Below are 16,341 nucleotides of genomic sequence, written 5' to 3' on the forward strand. Positions count from 1 at the left end.
AGGAAAGGAAGGCGGCTTAAGCCCCATGTCCCTTGACACCTTGAGACTCGACGGTATTGTCCGATCCAACGGCGTCTATCTCCCCTTCGTTTTTTTCCGATGCAAATCTACCTACCAAGAATGCCCTGGGCTCATCAGTTTCCTTAGCATATATATTCGACGATCTCAGGGGAAGGCATGCCTCCCTCGGTTGCTGGAGTTGAGAGCCTACAGTAACGGTCCATCGCATGTATCGGCAAAGTTTGCAAGGATGCTTCTTAGGGATGCCAAAGAGGCGTGGCCCAGCGACGCCCATTCAGCCGCACGAAGCACATATGCATGGCCTCAAAGGGTAAAGTCCCATGCAAGCACCCTGCCACGCTGCCTACCTGTGTGACAGGAGCTGGGGCTCGCAAGGGCCACGAACCAAGGCTCTTGCTGATGCTTGTTCGTGCCAGGCCCAGAAGCAGGTCGCTTCCTGTTTATTATCATAGAGGGCCGGCAATGTCCACTTCTGAAGGTCTTTCTGCGAACATGAGGTTTGTAGCTGGTAAGCCCTCCCTCCCACCTTTTTGCGCCAATTTCAATCTCTTCCTTGTCGCTTCCACTGTTGCTGAAGACCATCGCTCTCAGCATTACCGGCAACTACTCTGGCGCTCATGTTCGCAGAGCGCCCGCGACTCTATTCAGGTCACCCTGTACGCAGCCTTACGCACCACTGTCGCCCGCTGCGTGACATGTGCCCCTCTACGATATGACCCCGAGCTCGAGAGTCACCCACCACCAGAAGCCGGCACATGGCCGCAGGTGTAATCCCGCCGACGTGCAAAAGGCTTTTCGTGAGAAATTGGAACAGCTCACAGTTAAGCCTCATTGCAACCATTGTGAGGGCTGTGGTCGTCCCTATATCCGGGTGGAGAAACTGTGCAGCTGGTTGAGGGAGAAGTACTCGAAAGATTGTGGCTGTGAATGCCCAAATCACCGTCCACATCGCCGCCAAAGCGCCTTGGAAGCGAGGAAGCGAGGCTGATAGGTAGGTAGGAATCACCGAAAATCGCCAGTTGTGGCTGTGAGTGGTACGGGCCATCCTACGAGGGCAAATCACGAGAACCAAGCCCCCAGTGTCCCCCTCAATACCCCCCGCAAGCAGTGCTCGTACTCCAAGCCCTGGGGGCAAAATCAATAGCGTCTTTGGCGTTCTGGCGATCGTGCACTTCGTCGACGGTTGTTGTTGGCAGCTTGTGCGTTGTTGGGAGGTTGGTCGCCTCGTCCAGTGGCGGAGGCAGTAATCGCGCGAGCATCTGCCTGTTCCTTACGAGCGTGGATTTCATCCCGCATGGCTGCTATTGCATTACGGTCGTCCTGCGGCAGACGATGAGCAGTGGGCACCCTATCCAGCAGGCACAGACTCACACGGTCCAATTTGCGTGGTATATCAAAGACCCAAGAGTCGTGGTTGATCTGGCCTGAGTCAGTACGGGGAAGCCGAGTCCGTCACTCATTGCGCCTTGTGGCTGGCCACGAGGGGCGCATTCGGGCGGGGCACTGACCTTGACGCGATCCGGCAGGACGTGGCCAGGAAATTTTTGTTCCAGCCACTTCTTGAGGTCGGACCATTCCAACCGGTACACCTTGTAACTATCAGGCGTCAATGGGTCGTCGGCCGGCGGTGTTGCCACGGGCGTAGAGCCAGTCACCCAAGACTGGATCCGCGATATTGGTTTCATGGATATGCCGGTCCTCCGGCGAGGAGGGAGGCCCCAGCCTGGCTCTGGTGAATTGGAAGGCATGCTTTGGGCGGCTGAGATAGAAACAACCTGGTGGTGGTACCGCGAAATCGATGACGAGGAATTGGGGGATTGTGGACGAAGAAATGGAAAGAGTCGTGTCCTGGGAAGCGCCAGCCTTATCAACCGTGACAGAAACCTGAAATTCAAAGGGTTGCCTAGCACTACCGTCGCCTTTTCGGGTTCGCATGACTCCCACTCCCAGGTCGAGCGTGAGGGCTCCCAGAGGGGCGTTACAGCTGCGCTAGCAGAGAAGGCTGCAATTGGCTCATAGTGGCCGGGTTCAGAGGGGGGGAGAAGGGGGGGCTTTCTCTTGCATGGCCCCCTCGAAGCAACATTCTGCCCCGCCAAACAGCATTGCAAATGTGATGGATTTCAACAACCATGCCCTCGGACTCGTGCCCAGCGGTCGATATAGACCCTTTAAAGCAAGCGACCAAATATGCTTAAACTTTAGTGTCACTCCCGTCCAATACGGCCCGCAATTGTCAGATACTAGGAGGTACCTAGTAGGTACTTACTTGTTAGTACCTTGCCACGCTAGTAGCTAGGTACATGCTATGTAAATAATAGTGTCGGCTAGAATCATTGCCAAGGCTTTAATTCTGCACCGAGGCATCTTATGATCCACCGCACCGCGAGCAGCGGAAAGTTATGTTACCACTGCGCACAGTGCGGAGTAAGGCAAACGAACTGTACCTCGTATGTGGCACTCACAGAACACAACGACCACCTCTTCCTGCTCCTGTCGCTCTGGGTATCAGCCTTGACCAGTCATAAGCCGTCATGTTAACGAGATCGTGGGCATTTACACTCGGCCGCCATGGACGGAGAAGAGTGCGGGACATGTGGCTCAACCGAGTTTTACGATGAAGATGGCAGGATCTTTTGTGCAAACGGTCATGACCAGGATCTGGGCCTGGCGACTGCCGAGGACGACGCCGACTTTGGGAGGCAGGGCACCGTGGTGAGAAAGAAGGAAATCAAAACGAAGCAAAAGATTTCCAAAGGTATGCCAACCTCATCTGATTCACGGTTATCCGTCAAGACGTCCAGTCCTAGACCAGCCAATTAATCATCCAACTTCTGCAGTGCTTCGTGGGTCCAAAGCTTACCAACTCTTTCTTCAATCATGGCAGCTCATCCTGTGGAAGCAATGCTATGCGCTAGTCCATCAGAAAGGATTGCCGGCAGAGTTGTGGGTAAGCCGTACAATAAATCCAACTCTCCTGACTGACATGTTCACTTAATCTCTCTCTAACGACGATGCAGGCAGTTGTCCGGGACCTCTGGGCACTGTGGCTCTCGAAGCTAGAGCATCGGCTCAGCGACAGTCTCGCAGATGCGATGGACAAAGCAAACACGACAGCAAGCTCAGGCAACGAGACGGATACCGATCTGGATGCTGATGTGAAGGGTGAGCCCGAGGGCAAAAAACACACACACCTCTATCCTATGCTTGTTGATACGATAGCCTTGAACTATCTGGGCATTGTCATGCTAAGGAGACCCGTGGGACTGGCCAAAGTCTTGAAGTAAGTTACATGTGGGACTGAGGAACTCTCATTGACTCGCGCCTCGAATAGATGGATACTACAAGAAGACATTCCGTTCATCCGCGCCATCAGATATGTCCCTCAAGACATGAAAGACAGATTGCCGGGAGAGTATCAGCAAGCTTTGGATACATTACGGCTATTGGATTCTGATGACCTTCAGAAGGCTATCTATCACCGCGCAAGATGGTATGACGCATCGTTTGGCATGGTGATGCCACAGATAAATCAGAATCTCTTGCTTCTCGACTATATCCGCCAACTTGCTCTGCCACCCGAGGTCTACAGCATGGCTCGTCGGCTCAATATCATCACCAGGTACGACTTCTGCTATTCTGGTACTGCAAAATCGCCGCATCCAACGAGGCGTCAACCAACAACATACCCAGAGAGCCAGCTCATGTCTCTTGTCGTGGTTGCCACAAAGCTTCTCTTCCCATTCGACTCAGAGAACGTAAAGCGCTATCCACAAGATCCCAACGATCCAGCAACATTATGTATGAATTGGCCATCCTGGCTGGAAACCAAAGCGAACTTTGACAATCAAATCGCAGCTGGCGAAGACCGTAACGTCCTCAAACCAGGATCTGAGGTCCATGTTACAGATAGTGACATCCTCGACATGACTGACCAGCAACTGGACCAGTACATGGACTGGTACCAGAAGACGTGGGTCACAGGTAAACATACCTCACCAACAGATCAAGCGACAGATCAAGGCATCGAGAGAGATATTCTCGAAATGTTCCCACTCCATGACGTCCCCGAGCGTCCTAAGACACTGGCAGAGAATGAGAAAGCCAATGTGGAAGAACAGTCTCGTCTCAGTGCGCGGATCATGCATGTCCAATGCTCTCTAAAGGCACGACGGGCCATCACTCTGGAAGAAGAAAGCGAGCGAAGTCTAGACGTTCTGCGCCCCGGGTCTCGATACCCGCGATACCCCAAAGTCGACGACCTGGATAAGGCGGCAGAGAGTGCCGTTGTGAAGGTGTTCCACCAGGAAGCGGCCGAGGGAGCTTGTTTGAGTGTCAAGGCCTTGTTGCTGGCTGTGAATCGTACAGAGGAGAAAATGGAACAGTGGCTTGTGGATAGGAGACGGGAGGAGGCGTTCGGCGCGGGAATGGAGCAGAGTGAAAATAGTGGGGACCACGGCGACCGAGACCCTGGGGAAGACATGGATTTCATCCCTGAGACGAGTCCCCCGGGAAAACTGGCGAGAGACATGGAGGGCTTGGAGATTGGGCAGTCACCCGATGTCCAGGGCGAGATCGAAGGGGCTGTTGACATGGAGATGTTGCTTCACTCGTCACTCGGAGCGTGAGGCTCTGAAGGTGGCCAACGAAGGATAGCAATTGCTGCTTGTACATTGTGGTTATCGCTCCATCATTCATGAAGGCCGCTTGCCTGTCTGTGCAGGCTCTCAGCATATCGACTGTACATCGTTGAGGGTGCCTAGACCGACCGAGTTCGTGCCTCGTCTTCATTCGGCCCTGCAGCCGGCAGCATACATATGCACTGCCGTGGAACACCCCAGTGTCCCGACCCGGTCACCCTGGTTACACCTTTTCCACCTCTCCACCTTTCTCAGCCCATTCAGTCCAGCTCCCGGGAAACTCGCCGATCTTACCCCCGAACGCGGCCTGCCCAGCCAACCGCGCCGCCGCGCGACTCCTCACCCCGGCCTTGCAGTAGAATATCACCTCATCCTCCGGCGACGGTTTCTCCCAGCCGAACCGCTCCTCGAACTCCTCGGGGCCCAGGAAGAAGCCGTCGGCCGCGGACTTGATGGGCAGGTTGTGCGCGCCGGGGATCTTGCCCGTGGCCTTCAACTCGGAGGGTTCGCGGACGTCGACGATCACCCGGTTCGGGGCTGGACGGGACGCGAGGGTCTGCATGTCTGCGAAGGTGTAGAGCGTCGATTGCGGTTCCGCGGCCGGGGCGGAGGTGGAGGTGGAGGGGGACGAGGAGGGTTCTTCCTTGCGGGCGACCAAGGTGGTGGTGAAGTGTCGCTTTGGCTGTCGGAGGCGGGGCATCAGGGGACCACAGGCCTGGGACCTGGGGGAAAGTGATTGGGACTGGGGTTGTGTCGAGGCGAGAAGACGTCTCTGCTGCGGGCTTCCGCGGATGGTTCTGGATGAGGAGCTAGCTGCCCTTCGAGAAGCTGAGAATGTGCGCAGGCATTGCTGCAAGGATGAAGCTGGGTGTTTGGATGCCATTGTGTCAGTTGAGCCGTGAGGATGGTCTCAATACAAGCGAAACGACCTGCGCAGGAAGAGGTTAGTGGTGAGAAGGATCATTCGGATCCAATGTTGTTTTATCACCCCGGACATTTTTTTTCTTCGGTGGCTCCAACGGGCGGTGGTTATTGGGGTCGTTATCGTAGCTCGTGGTTCCGCTCAGCCTCGGCTCACCTGCTGCCCACGTAGCGGGGCGCCTCCTTCGTCGCTAACATATGGTCACAAAGCCCCCGATATATGTCTTCCACTCTCAGCACTTACCAGTATCAAGCACAAGGCATGCATGTCGGGCACCTGTCGCCATCACCGAATGTTCTTCGAGGAGCTTCTCAAAGGCCCTGGGCTGCTTCGCGGTAAAACCATAGTCTATTTACTGACTCTGAGCCTTTCTCTGATAAGCCTTGAGCAATTGCGCTCTTGATATGCATGGACTTTCCTATGACTCCCCGCCGGGTGGAGGGGATATCAGGTCTCTTCCACAGCTCAGAAGCATGTACCGTCTTCGTAGCGGCAAGCACTGGGGGTCGGGGTTTACACCATTGGGCCGCGTTTCCCCCCCCCCCCCCCCCCCTGGACGGGTTAAGCAGAGTCGAAACTCACTTTGGGCCTCACCCCGACCGTGCCGCTTTCTATCACCAATGCCAAGCCGAAAACTAACACAAATTATCTCGAGATACTTCGCCGCCTCTTTCAAGTTGTAGCTCTTTGGAGAAAATCATTCAAGGAGAAAAATACAGATCTCGCTGCTTTGTCTCAGCTTCTCAAACTCGGTGTTGCCAAGCGCTGGCGGATGCGCTAAACGCTGGCGCTAAAGAAACTTCGCCCCCGCCCCCGCTGCTACCACGTCCGCAGCTCTCCTCTGCATACTCCCCTTATTGTATCAGACTTCCCTCCAAAGCCAGCATGTTTAAGATTAACCCTCCGAAACCATCCGATCGCCGGCGTCGCCACTCACGAAAGTATGCGCCTTCTCCTGAAGAACTCCCAGAGCGTCTTGACAAGAAGAAGCAGGAAAAAAAGGTGGAGCGGAAGCCGCCGCCCGAAGTCTCGGAGCTTCTGGGCAGCTATTTCGTGACTGGAGGGCGAGCGGGAGGGAATACTCGCGCGGAACTACGGACAATTGAGAGAGAGGTTGTTGAAAGTGAAGCAACCAGACCCCGGGACCCGAAGCCTGGAGAAGTCATTTTCAAAGAACCGCCACGGCCAGAGGCACTGCGCAGAGAGAGGATCAAAACCGAACAGGTACAAGCTGAGCGTCTACGTGAGACTCTTCGTCGAGAGGAAGGAGATGGTATATATCGCCGCCACGAAGCTGAACGGCAGGGATGGGAGCATGAGCATCGACGACAACAAGAGGAAATTCGAAAATACCAAGCTGAACTTGAACGTGTGAAATATGAGCGTCAATTTGAGACTCTACGTCAAGAACACGAAGATATGTTACGGCGTAATGAAGCTGAGCTTCAACGCCGCGAAGCGGATATTGTTCGAAAACATGAAGCACGTGAAGCTGAACTTCAACGCCGCGAACTGGCTATTGTTCGAAAACGTGAAGTACGTGAAGCTGAACTTCGACGCGCTGAGAGGGAACGAGAGGTTGAAGTTCAAGGCCATGAGGGCGAGCGTCGACCTCATCAGGTTCAAGTTGACTATTCTGAACATCAAATTGTGGTTCAAGAACACAATCCTAGATCCGAATCCAGAAGGCGTTCGCGTCATGGCACGGACAGTGACAGCGACGATCGCCCCTCAGACCAACCAGAACCACGATCGGGTTTACGAGGGGGAGGGCCTTCGGGAGGAGGGAGGTATCGAAATGAGTAAGTAGAGATTGCCTACCTCGGGCTCAGCGAGAGATTTCATTCCTGAGTTTCGATGTAGCAATGCTAGACTTGAACCCGAAGATCTAATCTACATATTTTACGTTCGATACGGCGAAATTAAAGAGATACCAACGCGCCTTTCACCTAGAAGACTGGGTGGCATTGGCCGCTGGACTGATAAGGACCTTTTGACGCACCTCGTGGAGGGATACCGGAGGCAAGGTGGGAATGGAAAGTGGTGGACCTGGAGATATTGGTGGGATTCATTCATGAAGGAGATTGCTGCCTTGATCCTTATCCAAGTCAGTATTTCAACACTCGAGGACTCTCTTCTCTTGCTCCTCTTCCTGGCGCATATGTATCGCTGTCCCTGAGATTTTAACGCTTCTTATAGATGGAAGAATCGAGAGTCATTTACGAGAGGACACCATACCCCGGCCAGAGGGAGCAACCCCCAATCACCGACCTACGGCGCCAAGTCAAGCGAAGTATCGATCTCTTTGGCGGCAAAGAAGCATCAGGCCAGTTTAGATACTTGATTCGCCACTATAAAAGAAGGACCGACAACAGCCGGATCATAACGAGCCAAATCGACCGGCTGACCATATGGGCACAACAAGCCCACGCCGAGACGGAACATTACAAATATTATTTGTTGCTGCAGGTAGTTGAAGGGCAGAACGGGCAGTATGTCATGCTATTTGCTCTCCCCCCTCTTTCAATTTAGTCGAACGAGACCCGTCCATGCGCCCATCCGTCCAACCAGAGCATCCATCTCCTTTTCCCCAAAAAGGGGGAGCCAAATGGAAATTCGATAAGTACCTACTTACTCTAAGTGTCCATTCGGTGTATCCAACAACAAAAAGCTGACCCGCGAAATATAGAGCGTTCCTCCTGGGCATCCTCATCATCATACTCTGCTTCCTCGCCTTCGGCCTCGCCCTTGGCGCAACTCAAGCATCCAGCATCAGTTGGGGCGACGTCTTCTCCATTTCTGGCTTCGGCCTGGCCGCTCTGAGCGGCTTATTCGCCCTCATGGCGTTGGCCCAGTACCTCGGTTTGGAAGACATGAATCCGGGGAATCCGATTTCCAGAAGCGCGTCGGAGGATTAGCATAAACAAATTCGGATCAATCCAGATTGCTGATCCGACAATTTGGGAGAGTCCAATCCGACCGCAACGGTGAGATAGTAGCGAAGGACCAAAAGAGCGCCGTATAAATTGGTGGTAGCTTGGATCTGTTGATCGCCGCAGCTTATCTCAAATGCTGGGGACGACCAGCCATCACATTCCGGCACGCTCTCCCTGGGGCTCGATACTCTACCCAGTGGGTTGCCCCACGTGTAGGACAATGCATCGTACTTGCAAACGTCGTTGAGATCCTGAGTCACCAAAGGACAGGAAATCGGGCGGCATAATTCTAGATCGTCTTTGAGATGATCAAGCCTTTCTATCTCGTTGATGTTGGTGTTGGCAAACAGGCATACTCGAGCAAATGCGTGTTCCACCTGAGCCTTGTTGCCTTGTTAGACGGCTCAATGAGACTGACCTCCCACTGCATCGTACCGATCGTTGGTGTGAGACAACTGCTGGACAACTGGTAGCTTGTTGTATGGCACGAAGGACGTGGCCTCGGGGTTTGAGATTTTCTTCTGTTTGAGAACATTCATAATGCCGGCACTTGGAAGTGGGCGCAAGGGCCATGGCATCGGTTCATCAAAGCAAGGCGCAAGTCTGGAGCCAGATTTGGCACAAATAATGGAGGCATTTTGCCTCGTGTCAGCCTCGTCAACCCTGCTCTCATGGGAGTTCTCAAACAACGCCCAAGGTTCCGGGGCCCTTTCGGGTACGGAGCGCATCAGCCCAGTTCATTCACACTCTAAGGGGTAAACCGCCTGAAGCAATCACAGGTCTTGTCTCGTCTGCAGAATGCTTCAATGAGACAGTCTGCGGGCGTAGAAGTTGTGCTCAGCTTTACTTTTTGAGAGTTAGAAGGCGCCCTCTCTCCGCGAGACACCCTCGGTACAAGCGGTGTCCATGATACGGCGGAGCATTCGATCAGATTGGCACATATCAACGACACGTTACTCCAGCATTCCTTCTCCGTATCAATAGCACACGTGTATGCAACCCGCCGGACTGAGAACCTCATCACCCTGAATACTTCCTCATTAAACCGGCCCGACAGCAATGCGGCGTCGAGGATCTATGAATGAGAATTACGCCTCTTTGATCACTTGACCTCGAACATATCCATGGAGTCCCCAAGCTCTTCAGCTGCGCCGAGCGTCCAGAGAAGAGGAAAGCATACGCCGCGCTTGCGGAAGGCCTGCGAGTTGTGCCGAGAAGTCAAAGGGCGCTGCGTGCCCAGCCAAGGAGATCCAGCTCGATGTTTGAGGTACGGCTCCCGCTCGAGGTCACAGATGCAGACTACTGACATCCGAAGATGCGCTCGCGAAGGGAAGATATGTGTCTTTCTCGAGGCAAAAGCCAGGCCGAAAATGGCCAACGACTCTAGAAGGTAAGAACTCGGAGGCATCGCCGGACAATAAGGTGACTGAGTGATATGCAGCCGGGTCGCCGAGATGGAGCAGAGGATCGAGGGAATCTTGGCTCGTCTGTCCTCCAGCGAAGATGCCGCCGGCCAGCCATTGCATTCCAGGTTGATCACGCAGACATCAGCAAATATTCATGAGCTTCCGTATTCGCCGCTGACACAGACCGCATACACGATGCCAGTGAATCTGCCGCCCTTCCAGTTCTCGAATATTGTGTTCGACGGGTTTCAAGATGCCGTGTCCAAAGGCTTCGTCAGCTTCGAGCAAGCCGAGGCCTCGCTGCAGATGTTCCAGGGCGAGGCTCGCAATTTCCCGTTCGTGGTGATCGATCCGACAGTCGGACTGGACCTTTTTCGTCGCAAGAGGCCCTTTCTTCTCCTCTCGATCCTGACCTTTGCTGCGCAGTGGAATCTAGCTCTTCAGGCGAAACTGGAAGCCGAGCTCAAGGAGTCGTTGAGTCGAAGACTGATTGTGGAGGGGGAGAAGAGTTTGGATCTCCTGCAGGGACTTCTAGTCTACTTGAACTGGTGAGCCTCATCGCCAAAGTATACTTAAACCCAACTAATCTGGCGGATAGGTATCATTTCCAATTTGATCCAGCACGTCAGGTACTATATCAGCTCGTGCAGATGGCCAATTCCTTAGCCCTTGACCTCGGCTTGGACAACCCAGTGCGGCAGGAATTACTCGTCAATCCAGCCAGTCTTGTCCCGGAACTTCGTACCAAGTACCTCCTGGCCCTGGAAGAAGTGGAAGGACGGAGGGCTCTTCTCGGGTGCTATTATCTGTCCTCGTCGTACGCTCTCACTTGATCACCTTGGATGTGAGGTTATCGGCTGATGACCTTTGCTAGGATATGCTTAGCAATGAGGAAACCCAGCAGTCTGGCACACAGTCCTCACATCAATAGCTGTGGCGAGTTGCTTGCAGGTATCGGGGCTGCAGCGTCCGATGCGCTTCTTCCGATTTATGTCCATCTACAGCGGCTTCAAGAAGACATCAACCAAGCATTCAAATATGACAGGTCTGATCAAGAGGGTGAGCGGGACCCTGAAAAGATCGAGACGCTCTGCAACAGATTTGAACAGCAGCTTGAACAGTCACGTTCTGCACTCCCACCGGAAGTCTGGAATAACGGTGAGTATAATTCCCACAGCAGGTGAGCTGCCGTGTTGACACTTTATGACAGCTAAGCTGGCTTCTTCTTATCGTGCGATCAGGATTTACGCAAGAGAGATCGGATTTCACGCCCATCCACCCCCACCATTCAGTGTACCCACCGCTAGATCGAGCCCATCATGGTATCTTTCAACCACGCGACACAATAGCTTACTCAGCTGCTTGGAAGCCACGAGGGAATACCTGGACCATTTCTTGTCTCTCTCGGCGGCCGACATTCTCGCATTTACTACGCCTGACCTCCTGAGATTGCTGTACGCCATGCTTGTTCTCGGAAGATTTTCGACGAGTGTAGATGCCCCCTTGCTGGATGCCAACCTCCTTCATACCATGGCCAATCTAAGATACTACCTCGAATCTCTCACGGCCAAATTTCGAGACGTCCTAGCCACTATTCACAACCCGTCTGATCACTATCTGGTGTACTTATGTCGCATGTTTGCCGACTCGAAGAAGTGGTTCGCGCCGGCCTTGACAAGCTCACCCGCCGTCCATGAAGATTTATTCTCTCCTAAACTCACTCGGATGAATGCAAAGCCTCTAATTACGGGGAATGACTGCTGCCTGGACATCCCTGGGAATCAGCATAGTTGTCCAGACATAACATCTGCTTGGAGCAAACCTGTCGCAAGCTCGGACCCTTGTGAGGCGTTCATGAGGTGGGGAGATACTGGCAGCGGGTGAATCCCGAGGCAGAGTTATGCTGGATTTCAATCTCCGCAGGGACTGAGCACGAATAGTGGTGTTACTGATATCAAACACGAATGCACGAGGCTTTGGAGCGGTGGGCCAGTCCGAAGTGGCCTCTGATTGGACCGCCAGGACTTCGTCGCCGCGCCATGAAACACATCTGGCACTTCCAGCATCACCATCAACTGATCTTCCTTCCTCCCACACTCCCAGATGCGATTTCCATCGCGCCAGTTCGGATTCCATCAGCTCCTCCGACCGTCGACGTACTGCTTCTCACCCCGAGTGCCATATACCACGACTTCCGGCCTTTGCAGAAAAATGGGGCACACCTTCAGTCGCCAAGGGCCATTGGCCCAGTCCTTCTTCATCCCCAAGCCTCCACTCACAGAGAAAAACCTCCCAGACCAAACCGGAAAAGTACGTGCAGAAATCTTGTACGATCTATATCATTCGCGCTTTGTCGGCCACTGTCACACTCCGCGCAGAATGATCGTGTCTAACCTAGTGTCTGGATAGGTGTGTATTGTGACCGGAGGAAATGCCGGGGTCGGGTTCGAAGTGTGCAAAATTCTGTATGAACACAACGCGACGGTCTACCTTGCTGGCCGGTCAGAGGAGAGGTGCAAGCAAGCGATCTCGTCGATTGTCGAGTCGATCGGCTCAAAGACGAAACCGAAAGGAGCGCTCAGATTTCTGAAGCTGGACCTCGCCGATCTGACCACAATCAAAGCCAGTGCCGATGAATTCCTCCGGCAGGAGACGAGGCTGGACTGGCTCTGCAACAATGCAGGAGTCATGTTGGCACCGGCCGGCTCCCAAGGCGCTCAGGTTCGTTGAGCCTTCCCACTTGTCTGACGGTCCCTTTTGCCGTCTTCTTTGAACCACTCCAGCCGAACTGACATCCCCTCTTGTGTCAAGGGCCACGAACTGCACATTGTCACAAATTGTCTCGGTCATTGGCTCCTCACACACCTCCTACACCCCATACTCAGTTCCACAGCAGCAGGCTCGCCACCAAACACAGTCCGAGTGTCATGGGCTGGTTCTGTGGTGATCGACCTTTACTCACCCAAACACGGAATATCCTTGGACTCGGACGGCGCTCCGGCCCTCCCTCTTTCCGACCCCCAGAGACTGTATGCCATCAGCAAGGCAGGCAACCTGTTCTACGCCTCCGAATATGGCAAGCGGTCCAGGACCCAAGGCCCAAGTGTAGTCAGCACATGCTTCAACCCGGGCAATCTTCGCACCGAGTTGCAGCGCTACGTGTCACCCACGCGCAGGATGTTCCAGAATCTGGTTTTGTATCCCGCCATCTTCGGTGCATACACAGAACTATTCTCCGGGTTTGCGAAAGAGGTGAGCACCGAAAAGAACGGATGTTATATCGGGCCCTGGGGCCGTGTGTTGGATGTGAGGGCCGATGTCAGGGCGAGCTGCCAGAGTGTGGAGGAAGGCGGGAATGGGATCGCAAAGGCGTTTTGGGAATGGAGCGACAGGGAATGCAGGCCATATATGTGAGGTGAGTGGAGGCTCATGCGATGTGAAGTCACGGGCTCGAGCATGCTTTGTGATGCCGTCGCCGTGCTTGGATATTCACTCATGTCATGGCGCATCATGACGGTCTCTAGCTCCCTTCTCGGGGCAGGCTGCTGTTCGCGACCCGAGCTGATGCTGACCTAGGTTCGAACCCGAATAGCCTCGCCGCGAGAAAAGAGATACTGCATTCGAGATTCGGAAATGCAGGTCTCATCACGGCGCAATTTCGGAGGACGATGTCCAGATGGCCCGCCCCAGCCGGCGACCGGCGGTTCAGGGGAGATGCTGTGTCGACGGGTCCTTTGACCATTTCCATTCTTACAGGAGAGAGAGCGTGTGCCAAGGGCAGCACTGCGCATCTCATACGGCCGTGTTAGGGGGCTGACGAGCCTTGCTCTCTGATCTCACCATGGCCTTCTTTTCTGTAGACAGGACGTCTGCTCCGTCTGTGACAGGATGTCATGCAGCAGCATTGGGAGTCTACTGGCCCAGGGTTGAATCCCTCATCATCCCTCATCCATCCTCCGCAGAGTTAGCGAGATCGTCTGCTTTTTTTGAGCGTGGACACGACGGAGGCGTCAATGAGTCAGCTACTGAGTATGATAAGCTTACATTGAACCTTGCCCGCGTTTGTGCCGCCAGACCTCGGATCAGCATCCATTCGTCCCATCTCCTGCCACAGCGGGCCGTGATGTGTGTCCTCTGTCATACCCTCACACTTTGGGGCGCCCCTTGAACCAATCCGCTGTTTTCTAATCACCGTATACAATGAGTTATGTAGAATGGACCCTAACCCGAGGTTCTGGGGATATAGCCCCGGATACAATCCGCCCAACCACATCTTTCAGGCGAAGACACCCCCAGTCTGCGTTTCGGGATAACCCCCCATGGACCGCACGGAACTATCTATTTCCCCAGGGTTAGTTGGGTAGGTGGATAGGTGGCTTGGAGGCGCTGTCCAGCTTTCCTTCAGCGCCTAGGTACGGGATTGCGGCGAACAACAAGCACAGCCGGACCTGAGAGATACGTTAAGGCTGTTGAGAGATGTCGATGGATCTTTCATATGGTTCTCTGCGGAAAAAGAGGAGAGGTACAATGCCGAAAGGGGGCAGCATCCGTGGGGATGGGAAATGACATGTTGGATTAACCCAGATCTGCCCTGGACCCAGGACAACCCACAGACAAACAGACTTTCGTTATGGTGCGGAGTTGCGTGCGCTAAAGGATGCATTCCCTGTGTCTAAGCCCGTGGCATCTCCGCTTTGTAGCTTTGGCTTACCGAAGGAACTTCCAATAGGACGCCCGGGAGAGGGCGAGAGGGAGGGAGGGAGGGGTGGGCACAGTAGAGGCAAGACAGGGCAACAAGGAGGCTAAGCTGGGGAAAACATCAAAGCTCTTTGCATCAGCCTGCATGGATCTGGTATAACATTTGTGTCAGTATATATAACCGAGCAAGGCATGCCTCCTCCAACGTGTCTCGACCGAGGTCAACCACCACCACCACCACCAACCACAAGATGCCCTCTCTGGTCTTGACGGCCAGCACTGTCGTCCTCGTGCTGCTGGGCATCTTCATCCAGCACTACGCCAACCGCTCCAAGATCCCAGCCAATGCCAAATTACCCCCCGGGCCAAAGGGTACGTCGTCTCCCTCGGGGTGTCGTGTGTGCTGTTGCTGCTGCTGTTTCCCTTTATCCATACTCCTATCCCTCCCCACAAATGGCCAAATGACATAATTCGTTCCGTTCATCTATCTGACCGAGCGACGGCGGCACCAACAGGCAAGCCGATCGTGGGCAACCTCCTCGACATCCCGCCGCAGCACTCGTGGCTGAAGTTCAAGGCGTGGGCCGACCAGTATGGCCCGCTGTACCGCCTCTCCATCTTCGGCCGCAACCTGGTCATGGTGTCGAGCGAGAAGATCGCCAACGACCTCCTGCGGGAGCGCGGGAACCTGTACTCGTCGCGCGAGCAGCTGCCCATGGCCGCGAGGCTGATGTCGCGCGACCTGCGGCCGCTGTTCTTGCCTTATGGAGGTGCGTTGTTTTCCCTTCCCCTAGACACGTCCTACAGCCTCCAGCCTACAGCCCCGGTGTATATATGGGCTGAAAAAACTGATATGAGAGTTGGGTGATGGAACAGAGCTCTGGCGCCGCGGACGCAAAGTGATGCACAACATGACCATGCACGCCTCGGCCACGTCGTACCAGCCCGTGCAGATCTACGAGGCGGAGCGGCTGCTGTCGGACCTGCTGCGCACGCCGGAGCGGTACGAGCAGCTGTTCGAGCGCTACGCGGCCGCGGTGGTGATGCGGCTGTGCTACGGCAAGACGGTCGACACGGGCGACGAGGCGTACGTGCGCGACATCCTGCAGATCGTGCACACGGTCGAGCGCGTCGCCTCGCCCGGCGCGTACCTGGTCGACACGTTCCCGGCCCTGATGTACCTGCCGACGTGGCTGGCGCCGTTCAAGCGCGAGGCCGCGCGCCTGCACGAGTTCGAGATCAACGTCTTCCGCGGCCTGCTGCTGGAGGTGAGGGACAAGGCCGCGGCCGGCGGCGCGCCGCGCTGCTTCTCCAAGACGTTCCTCGAGCGGCAGGCCGAGTTCGGCCTCTCGGACGACGAGGGCGCCTATGTCATCGGCACGCTCTTCGAGGCCGGCGCCGGCACCACCGCCGCGGCCATGATGTCGTTCGTGCTCTGCATGTGCCACCACCCGGAGTGGCAGGCCCGGATCCAGCGCGAGGTCGACGAGGTCGTCGGCGACCGCCGCGTGCCCGACTTCAGCGACATCCCCGCGCTGCCGACCTGCCGCGCCGTGATCAAGGAGGTGCTGCGCTGGCGGCCCGTGACGGCTGGGGGGGTGCCGCACGAGCTGATCAAGGACGACGTGTACAACGGCTACTTCCTGCCGGCGGGGACCAACATCCATCCAAACCAGTGGTAAATAAATACCCTTCTTTCTTTCCCTCCACCTCCTTTCCCT

At 54.9% G+C, this 16,341-nt stretch overlaps 5 protein-coding genes across 5 annotated transcripts; 4 read left to right on the forward strand and 1 right to left on the reverse strand.

The window, feature by feature from the left end:
- Nucleotides 1-2,465: 2,465 nt before the first annotated feature.
- PV07_09219 (uncharacterized protein) lies at nt 2,466-4,814 on the forward strand. Its single transcript, XM_016396452.1, has 4 exons — nt 2,466-2,776; nt 2,859-2,968; nt 3,039-3,301; nt 3,353-4,814. Exons 1-4 carry the CDS (start codon nt 2,590-2,592, stop codon nt 4,644-4,646), a joined length of 1,854 nt encoding a protein of 617 aa, XP_016246308.1. The 5' UTR covers nt 2,466-2,589; the 3' UTR covers nt 4,647-4,814.
- On the reverse strand, nt 3,560-5,663 carry PV07_09220 (uncharacterized protein). Its single transcript, XM_016396453.1, has one exon. The coding sequence runs from the start codon at nt 5,539-5,541 to the stop codon at nt 4,882-4,884; it is 660 nt and encodes a 219-aa protein (XP_016246309.1). The 5' UTR covers nt 5,542-5,663; the 3' UTR covers nt 3,560-4,881.
- An 802-nt stretch (nt 5,664-6,465) lies between these two features.
- PV07_09221 (uncharacterized protein) lies at nt 6,466-8,498 on the forward strand (the record flags this gene model as incomplete). The annotated part of the gene is made up of 4 exons (XM_016396454.1): nt 6,466-7,382; nt 7,444-7,687; nt 7,780-8,072; nt 8,270-8,498. 4 exons carry the CDS (start codon nt 6,466-6,468, stop codon nt 8,496-8,498), a joined length of 1,683 nt encoding a protein of 560 aa, XP_016246310.1.
- Nucleotides 8,499-9,526: 1,028 nt separating this feature from the next.
- On the forward strand, nt 9,527-11,806 carry PV07_09222 (uncharacterized protein; the record flags this gene model as incomplete). Its single annotated transcript, XM_016396455.1, has 6 exons — nt 9,527-9,783; nt 9,832-9,906; nt 9,958-10,470; nt 10,521-10,739; nt 10,797-11,080; nt 11,133-11,806. Exons 1-6 carry the CDS (start codon nt 9,641-9,643, stop codon nt 11,804-11,806), a joined length of 1,908 nt encoding a protein of 635 aa, XP_016246311.1. The 5' UTR covers nt 9,527-9,640.
- Nucleotides 11,807-12,133: 327 nt separating this feature from the next.
- PV07_09223 (uncharacterized protein) lies at nt 12,134-13,953 on the forward strand (the record flags this gene model as incomplete). The annotated part of the gene is made up of 4 exons (XM_016396456.1): nt 12,134-12,232; nt 12,332-12,643; nt 12,734-13,337; nt 13,499-13,953. 3 exons carry the CDS (start codon nt 12,134-12,136, stop codon nt 13,334-13,336), a joined length of 1,014 nt encoding a protein of 337 aa, XP_016246312.1. The 3' UTR covers nt 13,337; nt 13,499-13,953.
- Between the last annotated feature and the right edge of the window lie 2,388 nt (nt 13,954-16,341).

Source organism: Cladophialophora immunda (genome assembly GCF_000835495.1).
Source record: "Cladophialophora immunda strain CBS 83496 unplaced genomic scaffold supercont1.5, whole genome shotgun sequence".
NCBI classification, from domain to species: Eukaryota; Fungi; Ascomycota; class Eurotiomycetes; order Chaetothyriales; family Herpotrichiellaceae; genus Cladophialophora; species Cladophialophora immunda.